This window comes from Solea senegalensis, linkage group LG1 (genome assembly GCF_019176455.1).
Source record: "Solea senegalensis isolate Sse05_10M linkage group LG1, IFAPA_SoseM_1, whole genome shotgun sequence".
In the NCBI taxonomy this organism is placed as follows: Eukaryota; Metazoa; Chordata; class Actinopteri; order Pleuronectiformes; family Soleidae; genus Solea; species Solea senegalensis.
Genome location: NC_058021.1, coordinates 3,605,383 through 3,630,810, shown reverse-complemented (window position 1 = coordinate 3,630,810; position 25,428 = coordinate 3,605,383). Strand labels below are relative to the sequence as shown.

Sequence of the window (25,428 nt, the reverse complement as noted above, 5' to 3'; positions counted from 1 at the left end):
TTTTTTCTGTTTTTGTCTTCTATTTATCGTCTACCGCTTCATCCTCCATCATGAGGGCTGCAGGGCTGCTGGTGCTAATCCCAGGTGACATAGAAACACCGTGGACAGGTGGTCAGTCCATCCATTCACTCACAAATACTGGGCATTAATTTACAGTGTCCAATTAATGTCGACATTTTTTTGCAATCTGGAGAAAACCAGGACACGAACCCACAACCTTCTTGCTGTGAGGCAACAGTGTTAACCACAAGCACCACTGTATGAGTTGCCCATGTTTTTGTCTCTTCTGAGTGAGAAGTGGAAACTGATGTCACTGAAGTTCTGATGAACACACACAGATAATGCGGTCGGGAGTGGAGCTGCTCCTGCATGTGTACGATCAGTCAGACCACAGTCGGACTCGAGATGATGATCTGGCTTAAACCCAGAAATATTAGAGGAAACTCGTACGCTGAAGAAAACGGGGACATTTTTGCTTTGGACTGACGGGGAGACTGATTTCATGCATCGTCACCTTAAAGAATTCAGGATATTCTAGTCCAATTATGGAGCTGCAGTTGAAGTCTGAACCATTGCTTTCAGACACACTTCACTTATACATCATGGAATTGTCAAATAAATGTTGACATGAGATTTAAAGGACTTAAAAACACTGTTATATACCGTGTATGATAGCCTCTTGCTGTTTTCGTGCATTCTGGTGTAAGTCCTAGTCAATATGTATTTATAAGAATTTGTCCCGCAGTATTACTCAAAGAGGACAAAAAGAAAAATTGTGTTGCTGTCCCTTTAAGTGGGCCGTCTCTCTGTGCAGCTGCTCAGCTTGTTAAAGTCTGGTCACATCGAGTAGCAGACAGACAGCTTCAGTGATGCGCACACACACACACACACACAGTGGGGTAATTGTCTGTTAGGGGCTTGGCAAAGTTCCCATTCTGCGCAGCTGCACTGGGTCAATACACACACACACACACACACACACACACACCAGGCAAACCCACTGTGGTCATGTCATACACTCTAGTGTTTTACTCACTCATCTTTCTTGTGGACTTTTTCGGCGATGGCTCATAAACAGAGGAGAAAGATGACTCACTCACTGTTCAAGGAAATCATCACGTCTGATCAGCAGTTGTGATTGTGACTGTGCGCCGCTGATTAGTCATGTGACACCGTACGCCATGCTGACTGACTGCGTTTCGACTGATATTGTGATTACAGTTTCAGTTTATAACTCTTTTAAGTGAAAGACTTGACGCAGGACGGAGCCACACGACACCGTCGAAACCTTCACTTTTATATTCTAAAGCAAGGACGAGAACTTGAAGATGTGAATGGTTTGCAACGTTTATGCTGCATTGAACAAAAGAAAAGTGGAACTGCAGCCTTTGTGACTTGCTAAACCGCAGTTTTCCATTTTGAGCCTGAATACCGGGGTATAAAGGTGATATCGGGGCTTTCAACCTAATTACTTTTGTTCCAGATATCGGATGGAGTTGTTCTTCTTCTAGTTAAGTTCTGGCAGGCTGTGTACTAAGAGGTGCAATGCTGCCCTCTACTGTTCAACGCTCATTTTTAAGTTCTAGAACACGGATCGAAGTTACACCTCATTTCCTCTCCCTGTTGTTGAGTCAGAGTTATGTCACGGAGACGAATGTGGCTTCTGTTTTTACTCTGAACACGCTCACTCCGCCCCTCCCCCTCCTGCCACTGCGGCCGACCTTTGACCCAGATACTTGGCCATGTGGTCCAGTCAGACTTGTGTTGTTGTGTGTGTGTGTGTGTGTGTGTGTGTGTGAGTGTCCGACACATGACTTCCGCTGCGGGGCCACATGTTGTGATGTGGGTCTGGCTCACTGACACTGTAACACAGAGGAAGTCAGATGTTTTTCTGCTCGCTCAGTGAAGCTGCTGCTGTTAAAAAATTAAAAAAAATTAAAAAAAATTAATTAATTAATTAAATAAATAAATAAATAAATAACAAAATAAAATAAAATAAAAAAAATAATTAATTAAATAAATAAATAAATAAATAAATAAATAAATAAATCTTCTCTTCCAATCAGCGAGAGTTAAAAGAAACAGAAAACACCATATGAGCTGTTTAGTTTATGCAATTATTGACATAGCTGGATGTTTGCCGGGGCAAAGCATGAATAATTCATGTTTATTCGAGAGACTTTGACGCTCATCAGTGGCGCGGCGGCGTCTGTATGACCGTGTTATTGCAGGTTTTTTAATTCATTAAATGAAGGTTAGATTAAGATGAAGCCGACAGGATATTATGAGTTCCTCCCTCTGCGTTATTGCTCTCGACCCTCACTGACTTTGTTTAAATGGAAGAACTCGAGTTTCATAACTTCAAAAGCAAAGTAATCGTTTACGTGATGGTTGTTAAAGTGACACTGAACAAAAACACACTGGAGTTGCATGTTGAGAACAATATAATCTGGAGGTCAACAATCAACAATTTATGGACCAAACAGCTAATTGATCGATTGAGAAAATAATATTTGACTTCAGACTCCAATACTAGCTTTGAGTGAGTGTTGAGTGGTGGCAGGCGATATTTTAAGACAGATTTTTCAGCGATACACATCATTGTTTTTGCAGTAATAATAAAGAGGCATGTTATGAAACATTTTAATCAGAGATATGGATGGCAGAAAGGGCGGAATGCTGTCGTCTAGACTTCCCTCGTCCTCTCCTCCAGATGGAGGATTAACAGTTCACTCCCTGGTGTCGCCATGGTGATGTCGACAGGTTACGACACTCTCTGACACAATAACTCTTTTTAAAGACACACGATACGCTGTTGCGGGGACGTGTTCCTGCTGTATTTATGGCATGTTTACGTCTCGTGTGCTGGGAAGCGGTGATGTCGCTCTGCGGAGTGCTGCTCCCTGTCTGCTGTCGCAGCAACTGCACTCTGAGGAACGGGGGGCACTTGTGGACGTGCTGCATGACTTCTCCGGGTTCAAAACTGGGAATAAACACAGACCATGTGGCTCCGGAGCTTGTACCCGGTGCCTTCTCAGCCGTCCGTCGTTATGCATGCGGCGCTCAGCTGATTGCTGCTCCCTCCAGCCGACACTGTTAAGAATAACTCAGCTTGTGGCCTCGGGTGTGTTGCACAGACAGAGGCTGTGTGACTGAAATGACAGACTTTTCTGTGTGGACGAAGTGAACCACAGTGTTGATGTTTTTTAGGGACTTGCTGCCTGCACTCGGGGCGCACTCGGGCCTGGCAGTTACCATTGAGTCAAATATTGACGCTCAGGTTACATGAACAGCTTCTGCGATATACAAACTGCACACGGATGAGAAAAGAATTTGCAGGATGCAGCAAAACAGGGAACTGAGCGTTCGTTTGAAACAAAACATGAATTCGTTCAAACGTTCTTTTATTTTTCTGAGGTTTTTTTTTGCCAGATATCTGATTCTATAAACTCTGACTAGTACTGGATAGCGATACTGAATATTGTATTAGCTCATCCCTCGTTTGCATCTCACACTCCTTTCTTTTGTTCCACAACTGGCCCTGCCTCTTACATCGATCCAGACATGCATTGATCTCATCTCAGCTCCTCACACACACACACACAAACTTGTTTTTCATATCTTCATGAGGACACATCACAGACATGATGCAATCCATCTAACCCTTAACCCTGAAAAGCCCTTTAAAGTTGTGGAGTCCAGACAAAGGGTTTTTTTGGACCTCACAAATATATAAATACAAGAAAACACACACACACGTGAACATTCTGAGCTCGTCTCCAAATGAAGATTTCATTCTCTGTGAGTGTTGACATAAAACTGTATCTGTGTGTGTGTCACATGTAAGTGGGTTACCATACATGGTCTGCAGCATGCGCATGTTAAGGGTGGGTGAGCGGTTGACGGCGCTACCTGTAGCAGCTTCCTATTTCTTGCAGAGGTGCAGAGAGAGAGAGAGAGAGACGCACACGCGTTGTGTTGTGGTTAGGGACGAGTGTGTCGGTGTGCAAGTGTGTGTGTGTGAGTGCACACCTGTCACCTGTGAATAAACAGCCTGGTGTCTCCTGCTCATTAGGCATCTTCAGCACCTCCACCAGGACGTACATCTTCCCTGCAGAGCGAACACACACACACACACACACACACACACGCACTGGTTCACTTACAAACTCATTTCAGCTCACACACAGTCATAAGCACAAACATGCTGACAGTGAAAAGGCAATTATACTACCAAGAGAGCCGTGCTCATCATCACTTACACCCCCCCATACGCCCTCACACACACACACACACACGCACACGCACACACCTCCAACTCTAAGTTCATTCTAAACAGTCCACTCGGTCCATTTGTCTTCCAGAGCTTCCATTAAGAGGCAGTAACCCACAGACAAACTCAGCGACTGCAGCGCTGCGTGGAATAGATTTGCTTTCTGAGGCTGATAAACAAGTGATTATTTTTTTCCCCCGGTGGCTGTAATTTGCCCGCTTTTATGTCGTCTCCATGTACGCGGAGAACGGGAAATTGTGCGCAGCTCATGTCACGTTGATTGATACGGTGTGATGAAAGTGATCTTTCGCACAGTTTCGGAGCAAGTGGTTGCCGAGGATCCGGATTATTAGTCTGAGCAGATGAGTCAACGTTTGACCCACTTTGATAGTTTTCAGAGTGAGTGAACATATCACACAAGAGGAATATTATCTGTTTGAGCTTGATTTTCTTTATTATTTCATGTGTGCCCTCCAGACGGAAGCCAAATCATGCCTCAGAGTACAAACTACCATTATTTTCATCGTCGATGAATCTGCTGATTATTTTCTCCATGAGTCGTTTGGTCCATAAAATGTTGGTCGGTGTTTCTCAGACCTTAAAGTGAGGATGTTCTCAAATCCACCATGCAAAAAGGACTCAGTTTTAAGGATTTCTTTGTTATATGGAGCAAAGAAAAGAGGAAATATTCACATTAAAGAAGCGATTCATTGATATGCATACATTTGCTCTTGGGTCACAGTGGTTAAAATAAAAGTGGGCGCCCACATATGAAGTTTGGGATAAAACTGAGATCAACCCCCTGTTTCTCTGTCTCTTCACTGCAGTGACAGACTTCAACAATGGCTTGGAGGCCAGTTCAGACTCTGATGATGAGGACAAGCTACACATTGTGGAGGAGGACAGCCTGCAGGAGACCGAGGTCGCCGATGGGGACGGGACCATGGCAAAGGACGGCCATGATGCTGCTGCTACAGTATTACCACACAACGGCTCCTGGAATGGAGGTGAGAAGCTAAAAGAGCAACAAAAGGGATTGTGTGTGTGTGTGTTTATCAATATCAGTGTATACGGTTGTCGTACTGTATGAGCGGTGATATAAATAAAGTCCAGCGCTTTCCCTGACTTCAGACTCAACTTTAAAAATCAATCTCTTAATTAACTCTTAATCCTGGGGAGGTTTCACACAGGAACACACTCTCAGCAAAGTGCTGCCGACTGCACTCTAAAGTGCAGACCTGACAGAGCCCTGAAGAGAAAATCCACAGAACCTGACCCAACCCAGTTACGTCATTCGTCCTCAGCGACGCCAGTGTAACCGGAGTTTGTCAAAGGAACAGACTGATCACAAAAGTGTTGCTCTGCGATTTCAAGTAGGCTAACCCACCCGCACATGGGTCAAACTAGTGGCCCGGGGGCCACATGTGGCCCTCCAACCACTGTGCAAGGTGATGGAATAGAGACAGAATATAAGACTAAATGTATTTGCCAGCAATATTTATTATAATAGTAATAAGGGGTTCGGTTGTAATCATTGCTTTATTAAATGTATTACACTCAACATGAAATGACATATATTTAAGCTGTTTTAATCACAGTTATCCTCGTCATTATTTGCTAAGTTTTCAATTGAATTCTCTGTTTTTGTGCATCATAAAGATAATTTTATTGTGAATCATTTTGTATCAAAACAAGCACTTTTACTTTGCAATTCTGTCTAATATCATAATCAATATCTTATATTGACCACCGGCTTCTAAATAGTTGTTTTTTTCCACTTTTTTTCCTCCTTGTCAGCCTCCGCTTGACCAGCCTAGATGCTCATTGGCCTCCAGGTCATTTGAGTTTGACACCCCTGTGGTAGAACCTGACCTTGATACTAATACACTGTAAGCTTTTGGATTTTGTTTTTTTTTGTCCAAACCCGACGAGCCTGTGGTATCATCGGCCCCATGGACTCAGGCCAGGTACACGGCCTCGAGTAATCACTCAATAAATCAATCAGACTTTATTTATAGAGCGGTTTTCATTTTCAGATGGAGGACGCAGCATGCAAATAATATTACGTCATTTCTGTTCATGAAAAGCAAACAGAGGCAGAATAATAATCACCGGAAGTTAAAAGCACTGCAGCTTTAATAGGTCTATATACACACACACACACACACAGGCTGCACTGCTGATCATGGGTGACTGAAGAGAAATCTGTGTCATCTTTAATGGGGGATACGTTCCGAGTATTTCAGGGAGGTTATTGTGCTGATTTTGAGACATTTAGACCAATATTTTGTACACAAATATCTATATTTACCATTATTGATCTTCATTATAGCTGTAAAATGTAAAATCTTGAAAGGTCCATGAAGCTCAGTGCTCGGAAATACTCTCATCTTCCTTTTGCCGCGCGTCGCCTCTTTGATTTCAGTATATGAATCGGAACAGGTGGTGAGATTAATCATCCACTCAAGTGTTATCAAGTGCAGTAAGTCAAGGACAGACGTTCACTGTGTTAGGTGGTGTGTGCTCAAACGTCACGTGACATCGTCACATCAACACAGAGGCAAAGAGCGGCTAAAACGCCGAGTTAGTAAGAGGATGGCAGAGAGTGAGGAGGGGGAAAGCCAACACGTCTCAGGAATAGACGCGCATCAATAATGCCTTAAATAATGTATGATCCATGCCGGCAGTCATGCAGAGGTTTGTCTCTGTCATCTTCGGCTCTCACGTACAACAAAACCTTGTCAAATCCCACACCTTTCCTTTCAGGTTCCCACTTCTTTTAATAATACAACAGCACTCTGCCCAGGGTGACTTGTTCACAGAGAATGTGAGTGCATCATGTGCGTTTGAAATCTGTGTCAGCACCACTCGCTCAATAAGTGGCAACCAGAGAGGCTGTTCAGTTTAAAAGAGAGTGCGTTTTTTTTCCACATAGAAATAATGAGTTACTGAGGTCGTGTTATGGTTTTAGACACCAAGTCAATGTAAAGTTTAACAAAAAGGAGGATCAAACAAATCTCAACACGAGTAAACGAAACCAGCGCAACATGAATAACTTGACGACGTAACTCGTCAAGTTTCACAGGGGAAGACCAGCTCTATTTATACAGGAAGTGAGTGGTAACAGGTGAAAGCAATCGGGGGCGGGGCAGACAATCACACAAGGGCAGGAAGTCAGGGTCTGAAATGAGAGGGAAAGGTGAATACAAAGTAAAACAGGAAGTGCTTATGAAAACAAGACATGACGTGATATTACAGTGCGGAAGAGTTGACCTCTGCCCCCTTTTGTACGTGAAAGAGCCACAGTATGTCTCCAACACAATGCAAATACTAGAGATGCTGATCATTGAGTCACAGCTCACATGACAGTGACTGGAAATCAGAATGAAACTTTTATCCAGTCACTTAAAACTTAAAAAAAAAACGTGTGGATTTATTACTCGAAGAAATTAACTGCTTTGAAATAATATGTTTTATGACGCCTCATCGCCATTAACTCCAAACTATGATTCTAAATTATAATCTCAATATAAAATATAAAAACTTCAGTGCATGTCACACAGTAACTGACGCACCAACCCGTCCAATCAAACCCTGCAGAATATTCAGAGTGATGACGCCGCAGAGCAGAAGTGCATGCAGACCGTTTTCCTCCGCGCATCGTCGTCTCAGGATTCATCAGATTTCCATTTAGATTTTTTTTTTTTTCCTCTCCTCATATTGATTTATCTGTGGCAGCTCCACAGCTCATTGATTTTCTTTTCTTTTGTCTTTTCACTGTTCCAAATGGGTCTGCGATATCAGTTATCACACAGCACACGGGGAGTTAAGTTACTTCTTGGTGATTTAGTGTCCAATATGTCAGGTATAGGATTTTTGTGTCCATCTTTTTGATGAGATTAGTTTCAGTTTTCCTTTCAGAGCCAGATGTTGTGATCTTTGGGTCTGCCCGTACATCACCACACCTGAAAGGCTAATCTAACGCAGACACATGTCCTGCATCTGCATCTCTCGCTCTCTCTCTCTCTTATTCCACATCATCTGTCCATTGATTTTCAGGGACTATAGTTTCACCTCTTTTGGCACTTTTATACCACATAGTAGTAAAATTTTGTTTTTGTACATGTGTACATGTACCCAGAGCTCATCCACACTTGTGGCCGTGAGCACACAGTGGGCAGAAACCACGGTCCAGATATCCACTGACTTAAATAATCAGCCTTTGCAACCAGAGGCTTATTCATTGCCAGCGGCTGGGATGGGACGGTCGATTCCACTATTAGTATTTTCTCAATTAAGTAAACGACAGGTCTATAAAATGACAGAAACAGTATTTTAAAGTGCTGATTTATCTTATTAGATGTTGTTGTTGTTTTTCTGTCCAACAAAGCAGGAAGAAGCTTAGAAGCTTTGACATAATTCTTTATTAAAAACAAATCCTTGGAAGATATTTGGTTATCAAAGTTCCTCTCGATCAGCTTTGTACTCCTCCATTTTCAGGGCTCTCTTTGAGAGAGGTGCGATGATTGAGTTATTAGCGAGATAAAGCTGTAATGAGCGCCCTCATTAGTGCTGCTGGGGGTTTGTGTAACTGTGGGGGTTGAGTCAGCTGAAGTGCGTCTCTTTAGTCCGTGCAGAGCACACAGCTTTTACTTGCACTGGATGTCCACTTGTAGATTAAAGCCCCGCCCCCCCCATTTTCTACCGGTCAAAAAAAAACAAAACCCACAGACTTCCACTCACAGACTTCCACTCACATCTGGTGTTGTTGTCTGCAACGGTAACAGAGTCTATCAGCATTCACTCCGGGGGTCAAATGACTCTGCAGTAGATGTTAGTTTTTATCACCTCCAATCAGCAGTAATGTAAACATGACACCAGGCTGAGCACGGTCGTCTCGTACTTTTATGTTTTCATCAGTGGTGACATGTCGATGAGGACAACGCAGCCCGTAGTCAAAAATGTTATTCTATTCTATGTGTAGGAGCTGTGCCTCATTTTTATTTGTGAGGTGTTGCTGATTGAAAGGAGCAAACAGTTTTTTTTAAGTTTCGTTTGGATTAGTTTCCATTGGAAATAGAAAATAAAGGCTGGACATTGGAAGGAAATAAATCGCCGATATCATTTCAAGGAAGAATCCGGCCCTGATTTATACCCAAATGCACGTAAAAGCGACACCTACCATCAAACAATCAGCAGTCAGTCGCTACACTATAATTAAATGGCCCTATAATCAAAGTACATGAATCATTTTTGCCCTTTGTATCCCAATTTGCAGCTTTTGGTGCTCACTTGTGCAAGTTAGAATCATAAGTGGCACTTAATGACCGTGTGAAGTTTTAGCAGCAGTGGCACATCGCTGTTGAATGAATGAATGTCGAGGAAACTGGCTTTACTTGTCGAGGAGGCGTCTGCAAAGGGTCTGTACCTTTTCCAGCGCAACACTATGATGCGCGCTGTTCAGTACAGCGATCGGAAATCATTCAGCCGCTGCCGAGTGTGAACAATGGCCTGCAGTGAAATAAGAAAAGAAAAGAAAGTCGCGGGACGCTTTGTTCTTTTGTGCTGTGCGTCGGTTGTTTACAGCATGTCTAAGAGAAGGTAGAACATGACTCACCGGAGGAACCAAAGACAAAAAGACAACAACTGCTACCTACGGGAAAGGAGTCATTCGCATTTCTCAAGCCAATTTTGTGATTAAGGAGTCCAGCGTGAGCAGATTTGCTCACGCTGGACGCTTCATGTGTGCGTTATGAAGCACAGTTCAGTCAGTTTAGTTTTCCTTCCTCACGTTCTGCACATGTAGAGTCGGAGAAGTTTTACCTGCTTGGAAAAAAAAACCTTAAAATCTCACACCTCAATAAGCAAGTTTGCAGAATGTACTCACTCATCCAGAACCAGGACACTTCAAAACCTTTAAGAAAAACCTGAGTCTGCATCCAACAACAAGAGGGTGATTGGCTTGTGTTTACACCACTTCTCTGTGTTGCCCCCACCGCACCCCTCTCTTTTTAATCCTCCTTTTCCCCACAAACTGTTCAGCCCACGCAAGCATCTGCCTTCATCTCAGCAGCAGTTCAGTTACAGCCGAGCAGGAAATACTAAAACCATGGAGACGGCGAGAATGTGACACTCAGATATTGCTCTCACGGCTCGTTTCATTGTTGCTGAATAAAGCCTTACATGGTGTGAGCCAGCGCTCGCGAGTGCCGCTCACTCTTGTTCACTGTGTTTTTCTCCCTCTCCCCTTTTCTTCCCCGTGTACCTGCATTTTTTTTTTTTCACTCTTGTGAAATCCCTGTATTCTTAAAACCTTTTGGAATACTTTTGGAATATTCCAACCTAGGAAGATGGGTGCAGATAAGTTATTTCCCCTGCGGGAGTGATAAACAAATCAATTATAAATGAGTCCTTTAAGGCATAGACTGTGTAAAGAGATGGAGCCAAAACATCTGGATTGCCCCCTGGTGGATGACTGCAGTATGTCATCGTCAATCCCACTCATTCCCACTGGTCCAAAAAAACCCACCTGTTTAAACACACGGTTGAATGTTTGGTGGTAATGTGTTTAATCAGCATCCACTCGCTGGTCAAATGACAGGTGAGCGACACTATATTTAACCTGATTTGTGTGACACGACCTGTTGTTTTTCATCCGCACCTGCCTCTTCACTCCTCACTCATTCGGAAAAACACTAACAAACCAGGAAGGAGAGAGCGGTGGGTTTTTTTTTTTTTAGAAGTTGGAGGGAAGTCATGGAAAAGTCAAGACATGTTGTGGTGCTGTGAAGCCAACCTGGAAGCCCTTTAAAAGACTTTCTGTGATATTTTTGGATTGTCTGACTTTCGCTCCTTTATACCTTTATACTCCCTTTGTGGCAAAGAGGAGAAAGCAGCTGGTGTTGAATGAGCGTTCTGGTGAGAGAGATTAAAGTGTGTGACTCCCCCTGCAGTCTGGGCTGCAGTGCAGCTCAGATCCATCCTGTCTTATAAATTCACTGTAGACTCACTGTGACAGGTTCTGGCAAAGGTGTACGAGTGCAGTGTGTGCAGAATATGTGTGTGTGTGTGTGTCCCTCTGCCAGCATGTTTGTCTCCATTAATGAGTTGTATTAAATGTGTGTGACCAGTAGCTCATTTCTGACAAACTGGTTAAGTTTAGGGCAAAGATTTAACTTGTGGTTAGTTTTACGGTTTCGGGATAGTGCTTCGTTTAGCTCATCCAGATGAATGGGAATCAATGCAGTGTCCTTAAAAGGAGAGCTGTGTGTGTTTGTGTGTGTTACACGATTTCCTGTTTTCATTCCATTCTGCTTTTCCACAGAGTGTGTTTGTGTGTGTGTGTGTGTGTGTGTGTTGCTGGTGGTCATTATTGTGTGTGTGTAGCATTAAGTGTAATTGCAGAGTATTGTGGGAAACTATGCAGAGAAGGTGTATGAGAGTCAAGAGAGGAGGGGAGGAGGGTCAGGAGAATGACTGATGGAGGGAAATGATGTGAGCCAGCGAGGGGGAGGGGGCAGAAACAAAGAGAGGCAGGGGAGGGGACGAGATGAAGGTGCAGCGTAAAAGATGGAGGGAGGAGTGACAGGGATGAAGGAAAGAACGGTGATGAGAGAGTGATAACTAACCTGGATAATTGTGAAAACAAACAGCTGCATCAGTGTTTTTTGTGATATAGTTGTCGTTCTTTCATCCTGTTTCAGTTAGTAAGAGAAAAGTGTCATTATACTGTGGATTCTCTCCTAAGTTTCAGCTTGTTAAACCTCAGTGTGTGTGTGTGTGTGTGTCCAGTCGCTCTCCTATCGTATACCCACTGTGTTTTAATACAATTTAAGATTGTTTTGTTCACCAGCTTTTCCTGTGGATGCACCCACTTGTATGAAGGGCTGTGCGTCTCCAGTGGCCTCACAATTCAATTCCACGATGCATGGAACGGACTCTCTGTGTTAACGCACACACTTTCCTCCTCAGTCAGTACAAGCAGATAAATATCAACTCAATATGAATTTAAACATTTAATGTGGAAAAGGCAGGAGCAGGTGATTGAATAAAACTGCCCTCCATTAATGAAAAGATTGTCGTGCTTCAGCGTAATAGGTCACTGGCGACGTCACACGTGTGGTTTTACACTAATGAATCTGAGCTGCAAATATCATGAAAATGCCGCTATTGGACATGTGGAGCCTCATGTCAGGGTTGTGTGGTCAGCTGCACCGTTATTTAAAATGACTGATCACGAAAAAGGAAGTGTAGAAGGTTGTCGTTTTTGTTATTGCAAAAGCACCATTTTCCTTGAACCCTTAAACCATGATTGCAGTTTTCAAATTCATTCTTGACACTATTTTTTTAATTAAAAGATCAGTTTTCAAGTATTTCAAATATTGTGTGGACCAAAGCTACACCCAAATTATTTTGTTGAAATCGATTCAGCTTCCGATTCACCTGCCTTCCACACTGCAAACGTCTTGCTCCATTTGTTGGAAAACTTGGTGGCAGCGTTTCAGTCTGGACTGACACAGAGAACTTTGAAAACTTGTTGTTTCTTACTGGTTCTTTCTTTCTTTCTTTCTTAAACTAAGCTTCTTTACACCTGCACGCGTGTTGTCAGATGTGTTGTTGTGGATGCAGATTACTTCTGATGCGGAGCTGAAACGGCCGTCTGGATATGGATTTTTAACCTGAAAGCAGCATTTTTAAATGAAAACGTAATGTGGACATAGCTCTATTTTGAGAAAAGGGGAAGTATTGAAATAAAAAAATAAGAGCAGGCTGAAAGAGTGGAAAAAGGTGCGACTGAGCCAAAAAGAAATGTAGAGATGTTGAGAACGGTGAAGAGGCTCCAAGAAGAAAAAGAGGTGCGAGAAAGGAGAGAAAAAAAAAAGAAAAGCATGAGAGGTAGATGAGTGTGTCTCTGAGGGGATAGAGATATTTGGACAACTTTTGGATGAGATCATGGGAAGCAAAGATCCTTGCCTTAAAAATGAGCCTCTGCCTGGGCCCGCCCCTGACTCCACCCCTCTTTTATGACTGTGTGTGAGCAAGATCTGCAACCGTAGCACACACACACACACACACACACACACACAGTGACTCACAGCTGCACCTGTCAAGGTTTAAGTAGGAAAAGGCGTGGCCTTTGGCACAGGTCCTGACTGATCTCCATGGAAACGCAGAGGAGTAACGCAAATTTACTCCTCTGACCTGGTTTCTTCACCATTGTTGATTAATTTATGACATTAAAGATTAAATATATGGCTGAGCGTGAAAGACAATGAAGACATAATAATAAAAGAACACGCTGTGTGACGACAGCCGCGACGATTCCGCAGCCTCTGTTGCTTCCGTTTTAATCTTAACTTGTATTCTTCTTCTTTTTTTAAGTCCCCTGAAGTGCTGAGTCACCAAAGCGTGGTTTTAATATGCACATAAAGCTTTTATAGGCTGCTATTTTCTGTTTCTCTGAGCCTAAAACCTGAAAGATTTATCAGAGTTGAGCTCTCCAATTACACTGTAATCCTGTAAGTGATCGTGGATGCACGTATTGAATAAGAAACGGGCGGAGAATGCATCAGTCTGTAGTTCCATGACAGAAACTTATTTTTCAAAATAAGGTTTGTGATCTTAAGTTGACATTTGTACCACAGACTGATAGCTTTGACCTTTCTGGCTGTCACTTGTTTCTAACAGTGATTTTAAGTCTATATAAATCTTAGTTTATTCAAACAGGCCCACTGATATTAAAATATTAAAAAAGGTATAAAATGTAATCAAATAAAAATGCAGGTTATAGAATGGACATACTTGTTGAAGTCATCTTGTTAACTCCATGTATAATATTGGACAGCACCTTACTCCGACACAAAGCCTGTGTTTATGTTGAGGTTTATGAGCGTATACATTCCTGTCTGTACTGCTACGTGTCTCTTACCTGAGGTAAAGTTCAACAGAGACGTGTGTTTGGTTTTAATGAGGACGTGTTGGACTGAGGACAAAGTGTGTCAGTCCTGGAGCCATTTTCCTCTGACGTGCCTCATTAAAAATCAAGCCAGTTACTTCATTCACTCTCTGCGAGACTGTTTGGATTCAGGAAGACTCACTGTCTCTTTCAAAGTAAACAGTCTGCGCCAGGTGAACTCCAAACGCTGGTTTCACTTCTCATGCAGCGCAGTTGCACAGTAATATCCATTTTATTGGAATGTTTTCTGTGCGAACGATTTTGCAAACATCAACACAGACGCTGCTCCATCATTCATTAACAAAGAACTGTGTTCTACCAGAGGTGGGGCGGAGTTTGATCTCCACTATCAATAAGTGTACAATTAAGAGTAATTGTGAATGATTTGGTATTTTTCCCCCAAAAACAAAAACATTTACTTCTCTACAAGTGTTGCATTTTTTGGGAATAATTATTTTATCCTTTTAAAGAAACTTTGGAAAAGTGGATTATTCAAAGATGCCAAGTTCTCTTGAAAATAGAGCATTAAGAATCACAGTAGCACCATCTAGTGGTGTAAAATCAGAGTTAAGCCTCAAGAGGGTGATATTACAGTGGTATCTGTTTATCCAAAAAGGGGTTTGATTAGTTGTATAGAATGGGTAACTTTATTTCTTTAGAGACATTTTCCTTTTAAGACGGACTCGGCCCCATCACTCTTGACGCCACAGTGACTAAACTCTGCACATGTCTGATTTCAGTGAAAGAGGAGTGTGTGTCCGAAGAGGAAAAGGAGGTCGTGAAGGATGCACTCGTGGAGGAGATTCTCCAGCAGGGAGACACAGCCATCATCTACCCTGAGGCCCCCGAGGACGAGCAAAGTCCAGTAGAGCCGGGAGGAGCCGATGAAAATGGTAAAACCGAGCACATAGTAGTACCAACTGCTGACTTGAGTAATGGATTATGTCAATAATATCAAAGTCAGAAAGATGCTTTGAAAATCTTTTTGACTTTGAAAATTTCAGAGGCTGTGTATGAGACCTGCAGCCCAGAGTTCTTAATACTCATGTTTTTGCCTTTTCAGGCACACCGGACTCCTTCTCCCAGTTGCACACGTGTCCCTACTGCTCTCGGGGCTACAAGCGCAACGCCTCGCTGAAGGAGCACATCAGGTATCGCCACGAGACCAGCGACAGCAACTACAGCTGCTTGCACTGCAGCTACACCTTTACCTACCGCTCGCAGCTGGAGAGGCACATGAGCCACCACAGAGGCAACCGGGATCAGGTAACATCATCAGATTGTGTGGCATCAGCTCTGTCAGTGTGCGGATGGGTGTAGAAGCTGCAACTCACGATTATTTCCATCGTCCAATGAATTAAAGCGTTGGAAATGATGTTCTCACATGTCTTGTTTTGTTTTGAAGTTTTAATGATTCCTTTGAGCAATGAAACCACAAAATATTCACATTTAAGAAGCGGATTAAAAAAAAAAAAAAAGCTAAAGATTGTTTACTTATTTTAATTATAAGCAGAATGGAATGAAAACAGGGAAACTGAGTTTATGTGTAGCGTATTAGGCCTGGTGGGGGTGATTGGTATAGTGAAATATCGCAATATGTTGCATGGCGATATTATATTGCTTTTGGGACACTAAGCATTTTTTTTAAGCATATTGTTTTTCAACTGATGTTACAAATATTATTATCATCAAAAAATATATTTGCGTTTCAGTTCGCTAGATGGTGTCAGGTGCTCACTCTCACTAGAGCTGTTGTGGAGTATATCACTGTATAATTTGGCAAATACTCAGTATTTTGTAATGTCTTAGTCATATCGCACTTAAATATCATGGCGATTCCCAGACTTACTTAAGTATACTACGGTGGAGTATACTTAAGTTTATTGAAGCATTTCTCCATCACATCTACTCTATGAACTCCTTAATGCTGTTCTGTTTTAGCTTTGATTAAATTCTTAATTTGATGACTTTGATTCCTTTTTAGGTGCACCAAGGTAATATTATTATATTACAAATGATTTTCCTGAGAATTCTTTGATCATTCAGTTGTCCTTGAGGTCAAAGCTTTACTCACCTTTGTTATTTATACACTTTAATGTGCTTTGGTGGGAAAAACAAAATACCTTCGGTCCTTTGAAAACCACGGTTCTTTAAACGAGTAGTTTGTGGAAGCTTCTCATCGCGTCTTTTTAAAGTTTATACGTGTCTGTGTCCAGTAAAACCATCAAAGTGTCTCCTTCGCCGCTCCGCAGCAGCCGCGGTGCGCTGTCCTCTCACTGCTGTGTTTACAGCGACGAAGAAGAAAGGTGACTTCCGGTTTACCTTAGCGTTAGCGCGAACGTGCTAACCTGGTTAGCCAACTGGTGACTTGTCACGCGTGAGTGTCCTCATGTAAAAAAAACAACAACCTCCGCGGTGTTTATCGTGTGCGCGGCAGACCGTGAAAGAAACAAACACAGGTATTTGATCTGACCAGACTGTGGCTACACGTTAACCATGATATTGGATGAAACTTCTATTGATTCTTACATTTATTTAACCTGGAAGTTGTTGCATTGTTGTTCTATAGTGTTTCTGTGAACAACACAGACAACATGTGTTTTATTTATCCATAAAGGGGCTGGTATTTTAAAAAGGAGTTGGTAGATTTATTTATTTAGCTGCATTTATTCAATTTTAAAAGTTTTCACATTGTTTTATACTGCAAGAGTTCTGTTTAACACCAAATACTTTTGTATTTGTTTCAAATGGTCCAATCGGAGCCAGGTTATACAACAATTGCAATTATGTACCTCTATACATGGTTTAGAGCATGCAGCTGATCAGATAAATATAAGTAAATATGTATTTTAAATGCACTCGGTATCAGCTGATACACTATGTTCACGTTACAGTAAAGGGAGGAAATGCCATGGGAAGGTCATGTTTGTCCTAATTGTTTTATTTATCTGTCTCAGCGTCACGTGTCCCAGTCAACAGGAGGGACAGGTGGAACTCGCAAGTTCAAGTGTACCGAATGTTCCAAGGCCTTCAAATACAAGCATCACCTGAAGGAGCATCTGCGCATTCACAGCGGTGAGATGATGTCATAGTACACACACATACTTTATGTATGAGCTGTTGCTAATGTTAAATTATGTCAAATTAAGGGACCAAGATTTTAGTCTGATTCATGTCAGCTTCTCTGACTCTCTCTACTTTAAGCACTTCTCATTGTCTCAAGTGCTTCTCACTTAATGCTGTAAACACTTATTAAGTGTAACTGAGCTTAATGTAACATTGGCAAGAAAAAACTAAACATTTATAAAGACATTATATATAAGAACGTGCAAGATGTACAATGCAGTTGAACCTCTCTTAACAGTAGTGTCTCTGTGTGCTCCCTTTTAGGTGAGAAACCGTATGAATGCTCAAACTGCAAGAAGCGATTCTCCCACTCAGGCTCCTACAGCTCCCACATCAGCAGTAAGAAGTGTGTGAGCGCAGCACACCCCAACGGCGTTGCTCGGACATCAATAAAGTCCCCTCCACCCACCACCCAGACCACACCTGTCGTAATAGCCCCCGCCCGCATGATCCTTAAAGAAAAGGGTGAGAGTAAACCCCTCCAGGAGCAGCTCCCCGTGACCCAGATCAAATCTGAACCTGTGGAATACGCCTGCAAGCCCGTGATGGCTGCACCAGCAACGTCAGCTGGCACCAATGGCGTGGTGAATGGAGGGACTGCTCAGCCTGCCACAGCTACAAACCTGTCACAGGGCGTGGCTATGGTTGTGCCCACAGTGGGCCTGATGTCGCCCATCAGCATCAATCTGAACGACCTGCAAAATGTGCTAAAGGTTGCAATGGACGGAAATGTGCTCAGGCAGGTGATGGGTTCAGCCAATGGGGTGGTGACGCAGGGGAAGCAGGGAATCGTCGTCCAGCAACCACAGCAGCAGATCATCAGCCTGCCGGCCTTCGTGGATCACGACGGCACCACGAAAATCATCATAAACTACAGTATCGGCCCTGCAGCCGGCACCACAGCCACGACCCAGCCTACACCGCTCATTGTCAAAAACAGTTCTGCTATAACTCCCACTGTGACGAGCACTGCTGTCGCCCCCTCCCCCACCGACACAGACAAACCCACAACCCCAGAGGTGGCTGACCTCAGTATTGTTAAGGAAGAGCCAGAATCACTGCTCATCACAAATGAGACAGAGGCAGCCACACGGACAAAAATGGAAACTGTTGACACTTCTTACCCAGCTCACTTGCCAAAAGCCAACAGCACCAGTTCATGTTTACTATGTGACGACTGTCCCGACCACCTGGAAGCGGTGCACCTCCTCCAGCATCGCAAAGCAGCCAATGGGGAGGCTGTTGACTCTGCTGCCCTGGACCCGTCATTTGCTGCTCTGCTAAGTGACGCAGGAGTGACGCTGGAGGAGCCGCCGGTGGAAGACATCGTCTCACTCCTTAAGAACTATTTTGCCTCAAACGCCAACCCTAGTGCGAAAGACCTGATGGAAATCTCAGAGTCTGTTAGTATTCCCGTGGACGTGGTCAGAAAGTGGTTTGCCAAGATGAACTCTGGGAAAAAAGTATTCAAAAGCTGCAGTACACAGCTTTCCAAAACCACAAAATTCAACTCGAAAGACACTTTGAATCAGAACGGAGAGGAAAAGGACTCCAAACGAGAAACATCCAACAAAGTCTCATCAGAATCCAGGAGCACTTCTCCTTCAGACTCTACATCACTAAGCCTCAATAATGGGGAACTCATTATTAAAAGCGAGCCAGAAGACCCAGAGGCCCCAGACTCCCAGGCAGAGCCTCTGGACCTCTCTCTTCCTAAACACATTGCAGCTGCATTGAAAGCCAAGATTGCCCCACTTCCTGCCAAACAGCAGGATCAGCCTCTGAACCTGGCTCGTCTGAATGATGAGCAGCTTGGGAGTCGAACAATCTACGTCACCGCACCTCAGACTGGAAACCCAGTCAACATCGTCACAGCCGCACAGCTGCCCACGTTACTGTCCGTTGCCGGTCAGGGCTCGATGGGTTGTCTCAGCTCCTCAACGAAGCGAACCATCCTCATCCCGCAGCTCACCTACACCTACGCCACTACAGCCAGCAACGCCTCTGGAGCACAGACCGTCGTCCTCAACGGCCATAAGGTTAATATGTCTTCAAACTATGTTTCCTCTGTTGTCTGAAAGGTTTAGTGAAACGATTATACGCTTACACAAACACACTTATGGGTTGTGTATTCATTTCCTGCCCTTCTAAACGTCACACACAAGATCTTCTCAGCAAACTAATTTCTCCCCTACAAGAAAAACCTGTCAGGTGACAATTGTGGTTAGCATTTTGAAATAAGACAGAAAGTTATGTCACGTTTGTTCCTTGTAATTTCTACTTTTATAAAACAACGTGACATCAATCCACTCCACCAAATTTCAGGCTTATGTCACATCATTCATGTTTTTTTGGTTAAGTGAGTCATTTTTAAGTCATAGTTAATATTTTATTTAGTGAAGTACTTTAGGCCCATAATAAAATGTGATCCAAAATTTTAAAAAAAATGACATCATAGATGGTGCTTTTAGTGACCAAAGTAAATGCACACTGGACACATTTAAACTTCTGGATTCTGGCAATTGGTTAAATGTTCCCATGAAACCCAAAGTAAACCCTGCTCTACCTCCTGAGCCTGAGCTTGTTTTTCAACCTGGCCTCATTCTCACCAAGTTCTTAGTGCCGAGTAATGTTCTTAGTGCTGACTTGACATGACATCAAATGATTTCTTTCGGCGTCGTCATCTTACAGGAGGAAACAGTTTTGGAAAGCAGCTCGGACATGTTGTCCACGGTGGAGGAGCAGGGCGATGCACCCATGATCATAAGGAGGCGGCGGATGGACAACGGAGTTTACCCCTGTGACCTCTGCTCCAAGGTCTTCCAGAAGGCCAGCTCCCTGATCAGGCACAAATACGAACACACAGGTGAGCAATGACATGGAAAGTTCACCACACACACACACATTATCTGCAAATCTCCACATGCTGAACTAACAGCAAAGGACTTACTTGAAACCAGTTTATTAAGTTCTGCAGGTTTTCTGTTTTCTCTTTTTATTTTTATTATCCTCTTGTTTTGCTTAGTCATGGTTCTCAAACTGGAGTACGTGTTCCACCAGTGGTATGCTAGCTTCCTCTGGTGGTATTTGGAGGAAAATCAGAAACACTGTTAGACTGTGTATATATAATATAACAGGGTGTGTAGGAAATTAAATAATTTGAGTCACTTTATCTCTCGCTCCATCTTAATCTATCTGCACTATACCAGTGTGTGAAGGAGGATGATGAGAGCAAATTATCTTGTTTGGAATAAATGTGCCTCCTGTGAAAAGTCTGTAGCTGACTTTGCTCGACCTCTTTACACCACTGTATTTTAACATGGGGATGATGGTGTTACTGCGAGAGTGTTTTCTCAGGTGGTACTTGGTATAAAACGTTTGAGAACCACTGCTTTATTTAATATGCTGTGATTTTACATGACAACATTTGATGCGTTATACTTGATGGCATTGCAGCTCGCAGTTGACATGCGGTCTACACTACTGTGTACAGGTGTAGTTATAGTCACCATTTAAAGTTTTTATGACAGACTAAATAGTTTATGATAATAACTAACAAGAACCGGGCCAGCAGAGTTGCTCTAATATGTCAATAGTCTTGTAATTTCACAGACATTAAAAAGTAAAGTGTCAGGATTGGATTTTATTTGTGTCAAAACAGATGAAGGTAACAGCAACATTACGCTAACAGGTATACTGTGACTCAAATCACAAAGAAGTGCCCACAAAACCACAGTTTTAAGGCATAAATGCTTCTTGTCCACGTTCGCCCCTGCGCACAACAAATGCTCTAGTCAGGTGTCATTGTTTTTGCTTAACCGAGACAAAGAAAAGAAATCACAGAAAGTTACGCTCTGCAGCCTTAACTAGTCAATTTAAGTGCAAGTCATAAATCCATTAATTCATAAGGACAACGACAAAAAAAGGTAATTTCAGGGTCTTACTCGGGGTCAGCAGGACCCCCTCCCCCTCTGCTGCTGCTGCAGGAAACATTTGGTGAAGACTTTGAAATACTGACTGTGCATTCATACACATTTTAGAATGTATTTGTCCTTTTTTTTTTCGACACAGCTGAAACCTGTGAAGTGTCCTCCTCTCACTTTATTGTTATTGCACCCGCAGGAAAACGGCCTCACGAGTGCTCCATCTGCAACAAGGCCTTCAAACACAAACACCACCTGATCGAACACTCGAGGCTGCACTCCGGCGAGAAGCCGTACAAGTGCGACAAGTGCGGGAAGCGTTTCTCTCACTCCGGCTCGTACTCGCAGCACATGAACCACCGCTACTCGTACTGCAAGAAAGAAGGGCTCGACCTGGACTCCAGCTCCGAGTCGAGGCTGTCCCGGGCCGGCGGGAGGCTGAAGTCGAGCAGAGGGACCACGACCCCGCACTCCCAACTGGACTCAGACGAGAGGGAGAGCGAGGAAGAGGACGGCGACGACGAGGCCATGTGCATGGACGACATCCGCGTCGTCCAGGTGGACGACGGCGAGTGCGAGATCTACGAGGGCAACTTTTACGACGAAGACGACGACGAAGACGAGATGATGGAAGAGGGAGAGGAAGAGGGCAGCGTTGAAAAGATGAAGGAGTTTGCGTGCGACGTGGTGGAGGTCGAGCTGGGGGAAGACCACATGGAAGGGGACGGGGAAAACCAGGCAGTGGCGGCCGCGAAGGAAATAGACAGTGTAGCAAATACGGACAAAAGCATGAGGAAGGAGGGATTCAACATCGAGCACGCAGAGGAAGTGATGACAGATTCCGATTAAAATTGGAAGGAGAATCTCTTTGGGACAGTTTTGAATGTGTTGATCACTGAAATCGAGTTAATTAAGACAAAACCGCATCTTGCCATCAGAAAAAAAAAAATGGCGGTTGCCTGATGTAACGGTCCACCACTGTGTACAAAATCCCAGGTGTGCCTGAACTTGAAAAACAAACAGTGACTTTTTCTTTTTTTCCTTGTGAAAATTAACTATCAGTATTAAAAATTGTTTATAAAAGTACAGATTTTAAAGCAAAACTCACCCATCACCTTGTTAGACTTGTTACTGAGACATCCCAGGTTGTTTTGTCTGTCTGTCTGTCTGTTTGTTTTTATCTGGTCAGTGTTACTAATCTTGTTGTTCTTGTTTGAAACATTTAAACCTGTAAAGATGAGAAAGATTTCTATACCTTTTTATTGCCAATGAAGTTTCCTAAATCAGTATTTTATTGAGTTCTACGAACAAAAACCTCTGCACTACAGTATTCCTGGTTTACCTATGGATACATGCCTCATGCATCGTACACCCTTCAGTGTTTTTATACATGTACACTAGCGAGCAACATGTCGTCCGTGTTAGTCTTTGCTAGCTGGCATCATTTTTGTTTTTCAGTTTGACTGTTAGCCTTAAGGAAAACAAAGTATTCTTGGGGAGGGTCGAGGGTGGGATGGGGAGTCTGGGAGGAGACGGTGGCTTCCTACGCCGTAACCAAATTTGTCCTATCAGGGAACGTAGAGTCACAACCTTAAAAGCCAGCAACCAGGCACCTGTGTTTTTGCAACGCGGCGCAGTCCAAACGGGCATCGAGTGGCTCCAAAAGCACTCGAACCAGTTCTTTTCGCGAGCTTCTCCACATTCTTGGTTTCAGTGTTATTAGATTAGCTCATGTATGTGACGTCGTCATACTAATTGTGAAGGAACGGGGCTCTTTCCTGCTCCGACCCCAATGCCTCCAGCCTTATGCAAGACCTGTGTGCTGTTAAAAGTGCCATTGAACAGTGTTATCGTTTCTAATTCTTCTTCTTCTTCTTCTTCACACACGTAGCCAGTATTATTCCGTTTATTCTGTTACTGAAGCAAGACCCATATTGACTAATGTTTGCCGACTTGCACAGAACAGCAGCTTTAGGTCGTAGAAGGTGGAAAAAAAAGAAAAATGTTCCTGTGAAATAAATGTTTTTATTTAAATTTTTTTTTTTTTTTTGGTTTTGGGGAGGCCTTGAACACCATGTGAACCACGCCCCAAGAGTTGGGGAACTATTTTATGGCGGCACGTAAGTTCTTCCATTTTTAAATCCTTGTTACCAGTGAAGCTGTTATTTCTCCTCCACAACCAGCTTGTAGTTTTATTGACAACATGTGAGGATTAAATGCACATTATAATCACCTCATTTCATATTCACTCCACAGTGACTTAAAGAGGGAAACAGTCAAGAAACATCCAATTTTAATCACATAACATTGACAGCTACCTTTTAGCTGTCTTATCATATATCTATTAGAAACGATACTTAAAACCAATTAATGCATGCGTTATATTTTATTTGAAGTCGTAACAGTGTATAAGTTTCATTTTAAAAGTTCTGACTCAGTTGACAGTGGATGTAAAAAAAAAAAAATCATAATCACCAGTTTCCCAACCATAAGTTCTTAAAAATGTAAACAAAACCTGGTAAAAAAAAGACGCTGTTCTGTTGATACACATTGAGATGATTGACAGTTATTCCACCGAGTTTGATCAGGAGCAAAGAAAGAAAGTCAAAATTACAATCGCAAAACAGGAGTCAAGTGATTTTTTATTTTTGGTCAGACGTGCACTTTGTTTTTAGGAGGGGAGAATTTAAAAAAAAAAAAAGTGGTCACAAGCTGTCCTGCACTTCAGGAAACAAACATTAGTGAATGTGGTTTCAGTTGTTTTCAGTTGGATTGATGAAACAGTGTTAATAGTTTGTTGTGTTTTCTTTTTTCCCCCGTCAATGGCAGTATTAGAACCCTTTTCACAGATTAGAAAAACAACACCAGAACCTGTTTAGTTTCTAGCAGACTTTTATATTTATGTGTCTTATTTTTATATTTTCTTTTAAGGTTATTTATTACACATGGTAGTGTACATTACTGTAGTATGGATTGATACAATAATATATTTTAGTATGAAAAATAATCTCACAAACAAACAAACAAACAAACAAACATACACAAATAATAATAAACAAATCCCAAAATGTGGTTCTGGGAGCTTGAAGTTTGTTTTTATCAAAAATGTATTAAAAAAAGAGAAAATGTCATTTTAAAAACAAAAAAAAACATGTATTCTGTAAACATGACTTCTGTTTTAAGCTAAAATGAAAAAAGTAATGAATTGAGAAATAGAAAAGTGTTACATGTGCATCCGCTCTTTGCGTCGTTATGAAGCTACTGAATTCTGTGATTTTAAAAGCATGAGTCATCGATGTTTTAATGAAGGATCATGCTATGACGACGATGTTCCACACTTCCTTTTTTGTTATTGTTGTTGTTATTATTATTATTACGTAGAAGCCAAATTTGGATTAACCCGCCACCATGTTTTTTTGTTCTGTGCCAACTCGCTCCATCGTACTGTCGAAGGCTCTGTCCTCTACATGCCCTCTGTAAATCCACTGTCTTTTGTATCGTTTTTACTTTAGTTTTTGCTCCATTTTTATGACTCCCCATCACAATAAAATATAAGACAAGCATTTCTGACTCACTTTGTTTTTTTACTTCAAACCTCTGGAGTTCTGAGGGACTTTTAGTGCCATTAAGTTCTTTTCTCGCCAAGCCATTTTGTCTGTGTCGAATGAATATAGCTCAAATTTGCCAGAGGATATGCATTTTTGGAAAAATGTAGAACTTAATATTAAATATTTTTACAGCAGTTTTTGGGAAGGGAACATTTTCTGCCGCTAGGAACATATTAGTCAATTTTTAATAAAAACAAAATATCAAAATAAATGTTTTCTCAACTCAGGGCTTCTAATAATTAAAATTAAATTGTAATTGAAATTTATTTTTTGGGGTTTCTATGGGTTCTCCGGCCTCCTGTCCAGGGTGTACCCTGATTTTTGCTCCATGTCAACAGAGATTGGCACCAGCGCCTCCTGCAACCCTCATGTGGAGGATAAAGTGGTCGACAATAAATAACATGTTTGATTTAAGTTTGGCTTTTAATGATCTGGCCCATAGCCAAGAAGAAAGAGAACTTGGCTTGCATCAAGAGGGTTGCAGGTTCAGGTCCCCACCAGGTAATGGGAAGGTTGTGTCAGGAAGGTCATAAAGTTCTCTAC

The 25,428-nt window shown here is 42.4% G+C and overlaps 1 protein-coding gene across 3 annotated transcripts in view; it reads left to right on the top strand.

Moving 5' to 3' along the window:
• zeb1a (zinc finger E-box binding homeobox 1a) overlaps nt 1–24,840 on the top strand; it is a 54,772-nt gene extending 29,932 nt beyond the window's left edge. For 2 of the 3 annotated variants that reach the window (XM_044030211.1, XM_044030229.1), the window contains exons 2-8: nt 5,101–5,280; nt 14,969–15,121; nt 15,292–15,494; nt 17,186–17,303; nt 17,619–19,393; nt 20,046–20,220; nt 21,477–24,840. In XM_044030211.1, the coding sequence (XP_043886146.1) occupies nt 5,101–5,280; nt 14,969–15,121; nt 15,292–15,494; nt 17,186–17,303; nt 17,619–19,393; nt 20,046–20,220; nt 21,477–22,126 (3,254 nt within the window). In that variant the 3' untranslated portion in view covers nt 22,127–24,840. Of the gene's footprint in view, nt 1–4,551; nt 4,673–5,100; nt 5,281–14,968; nt 15,122–15,291; nt 15,495–17,185; nt 17,304–17,618; nt 19,394–20,045; nt 20,221–21,476 lie in introns of those variants that run through there. The other variant, XM_044030221.1, reaches the window with a different exon arrangement.
• The last annotated feature ends 588 nt before the right edge of the window (nt 24,841–25,428 follow it).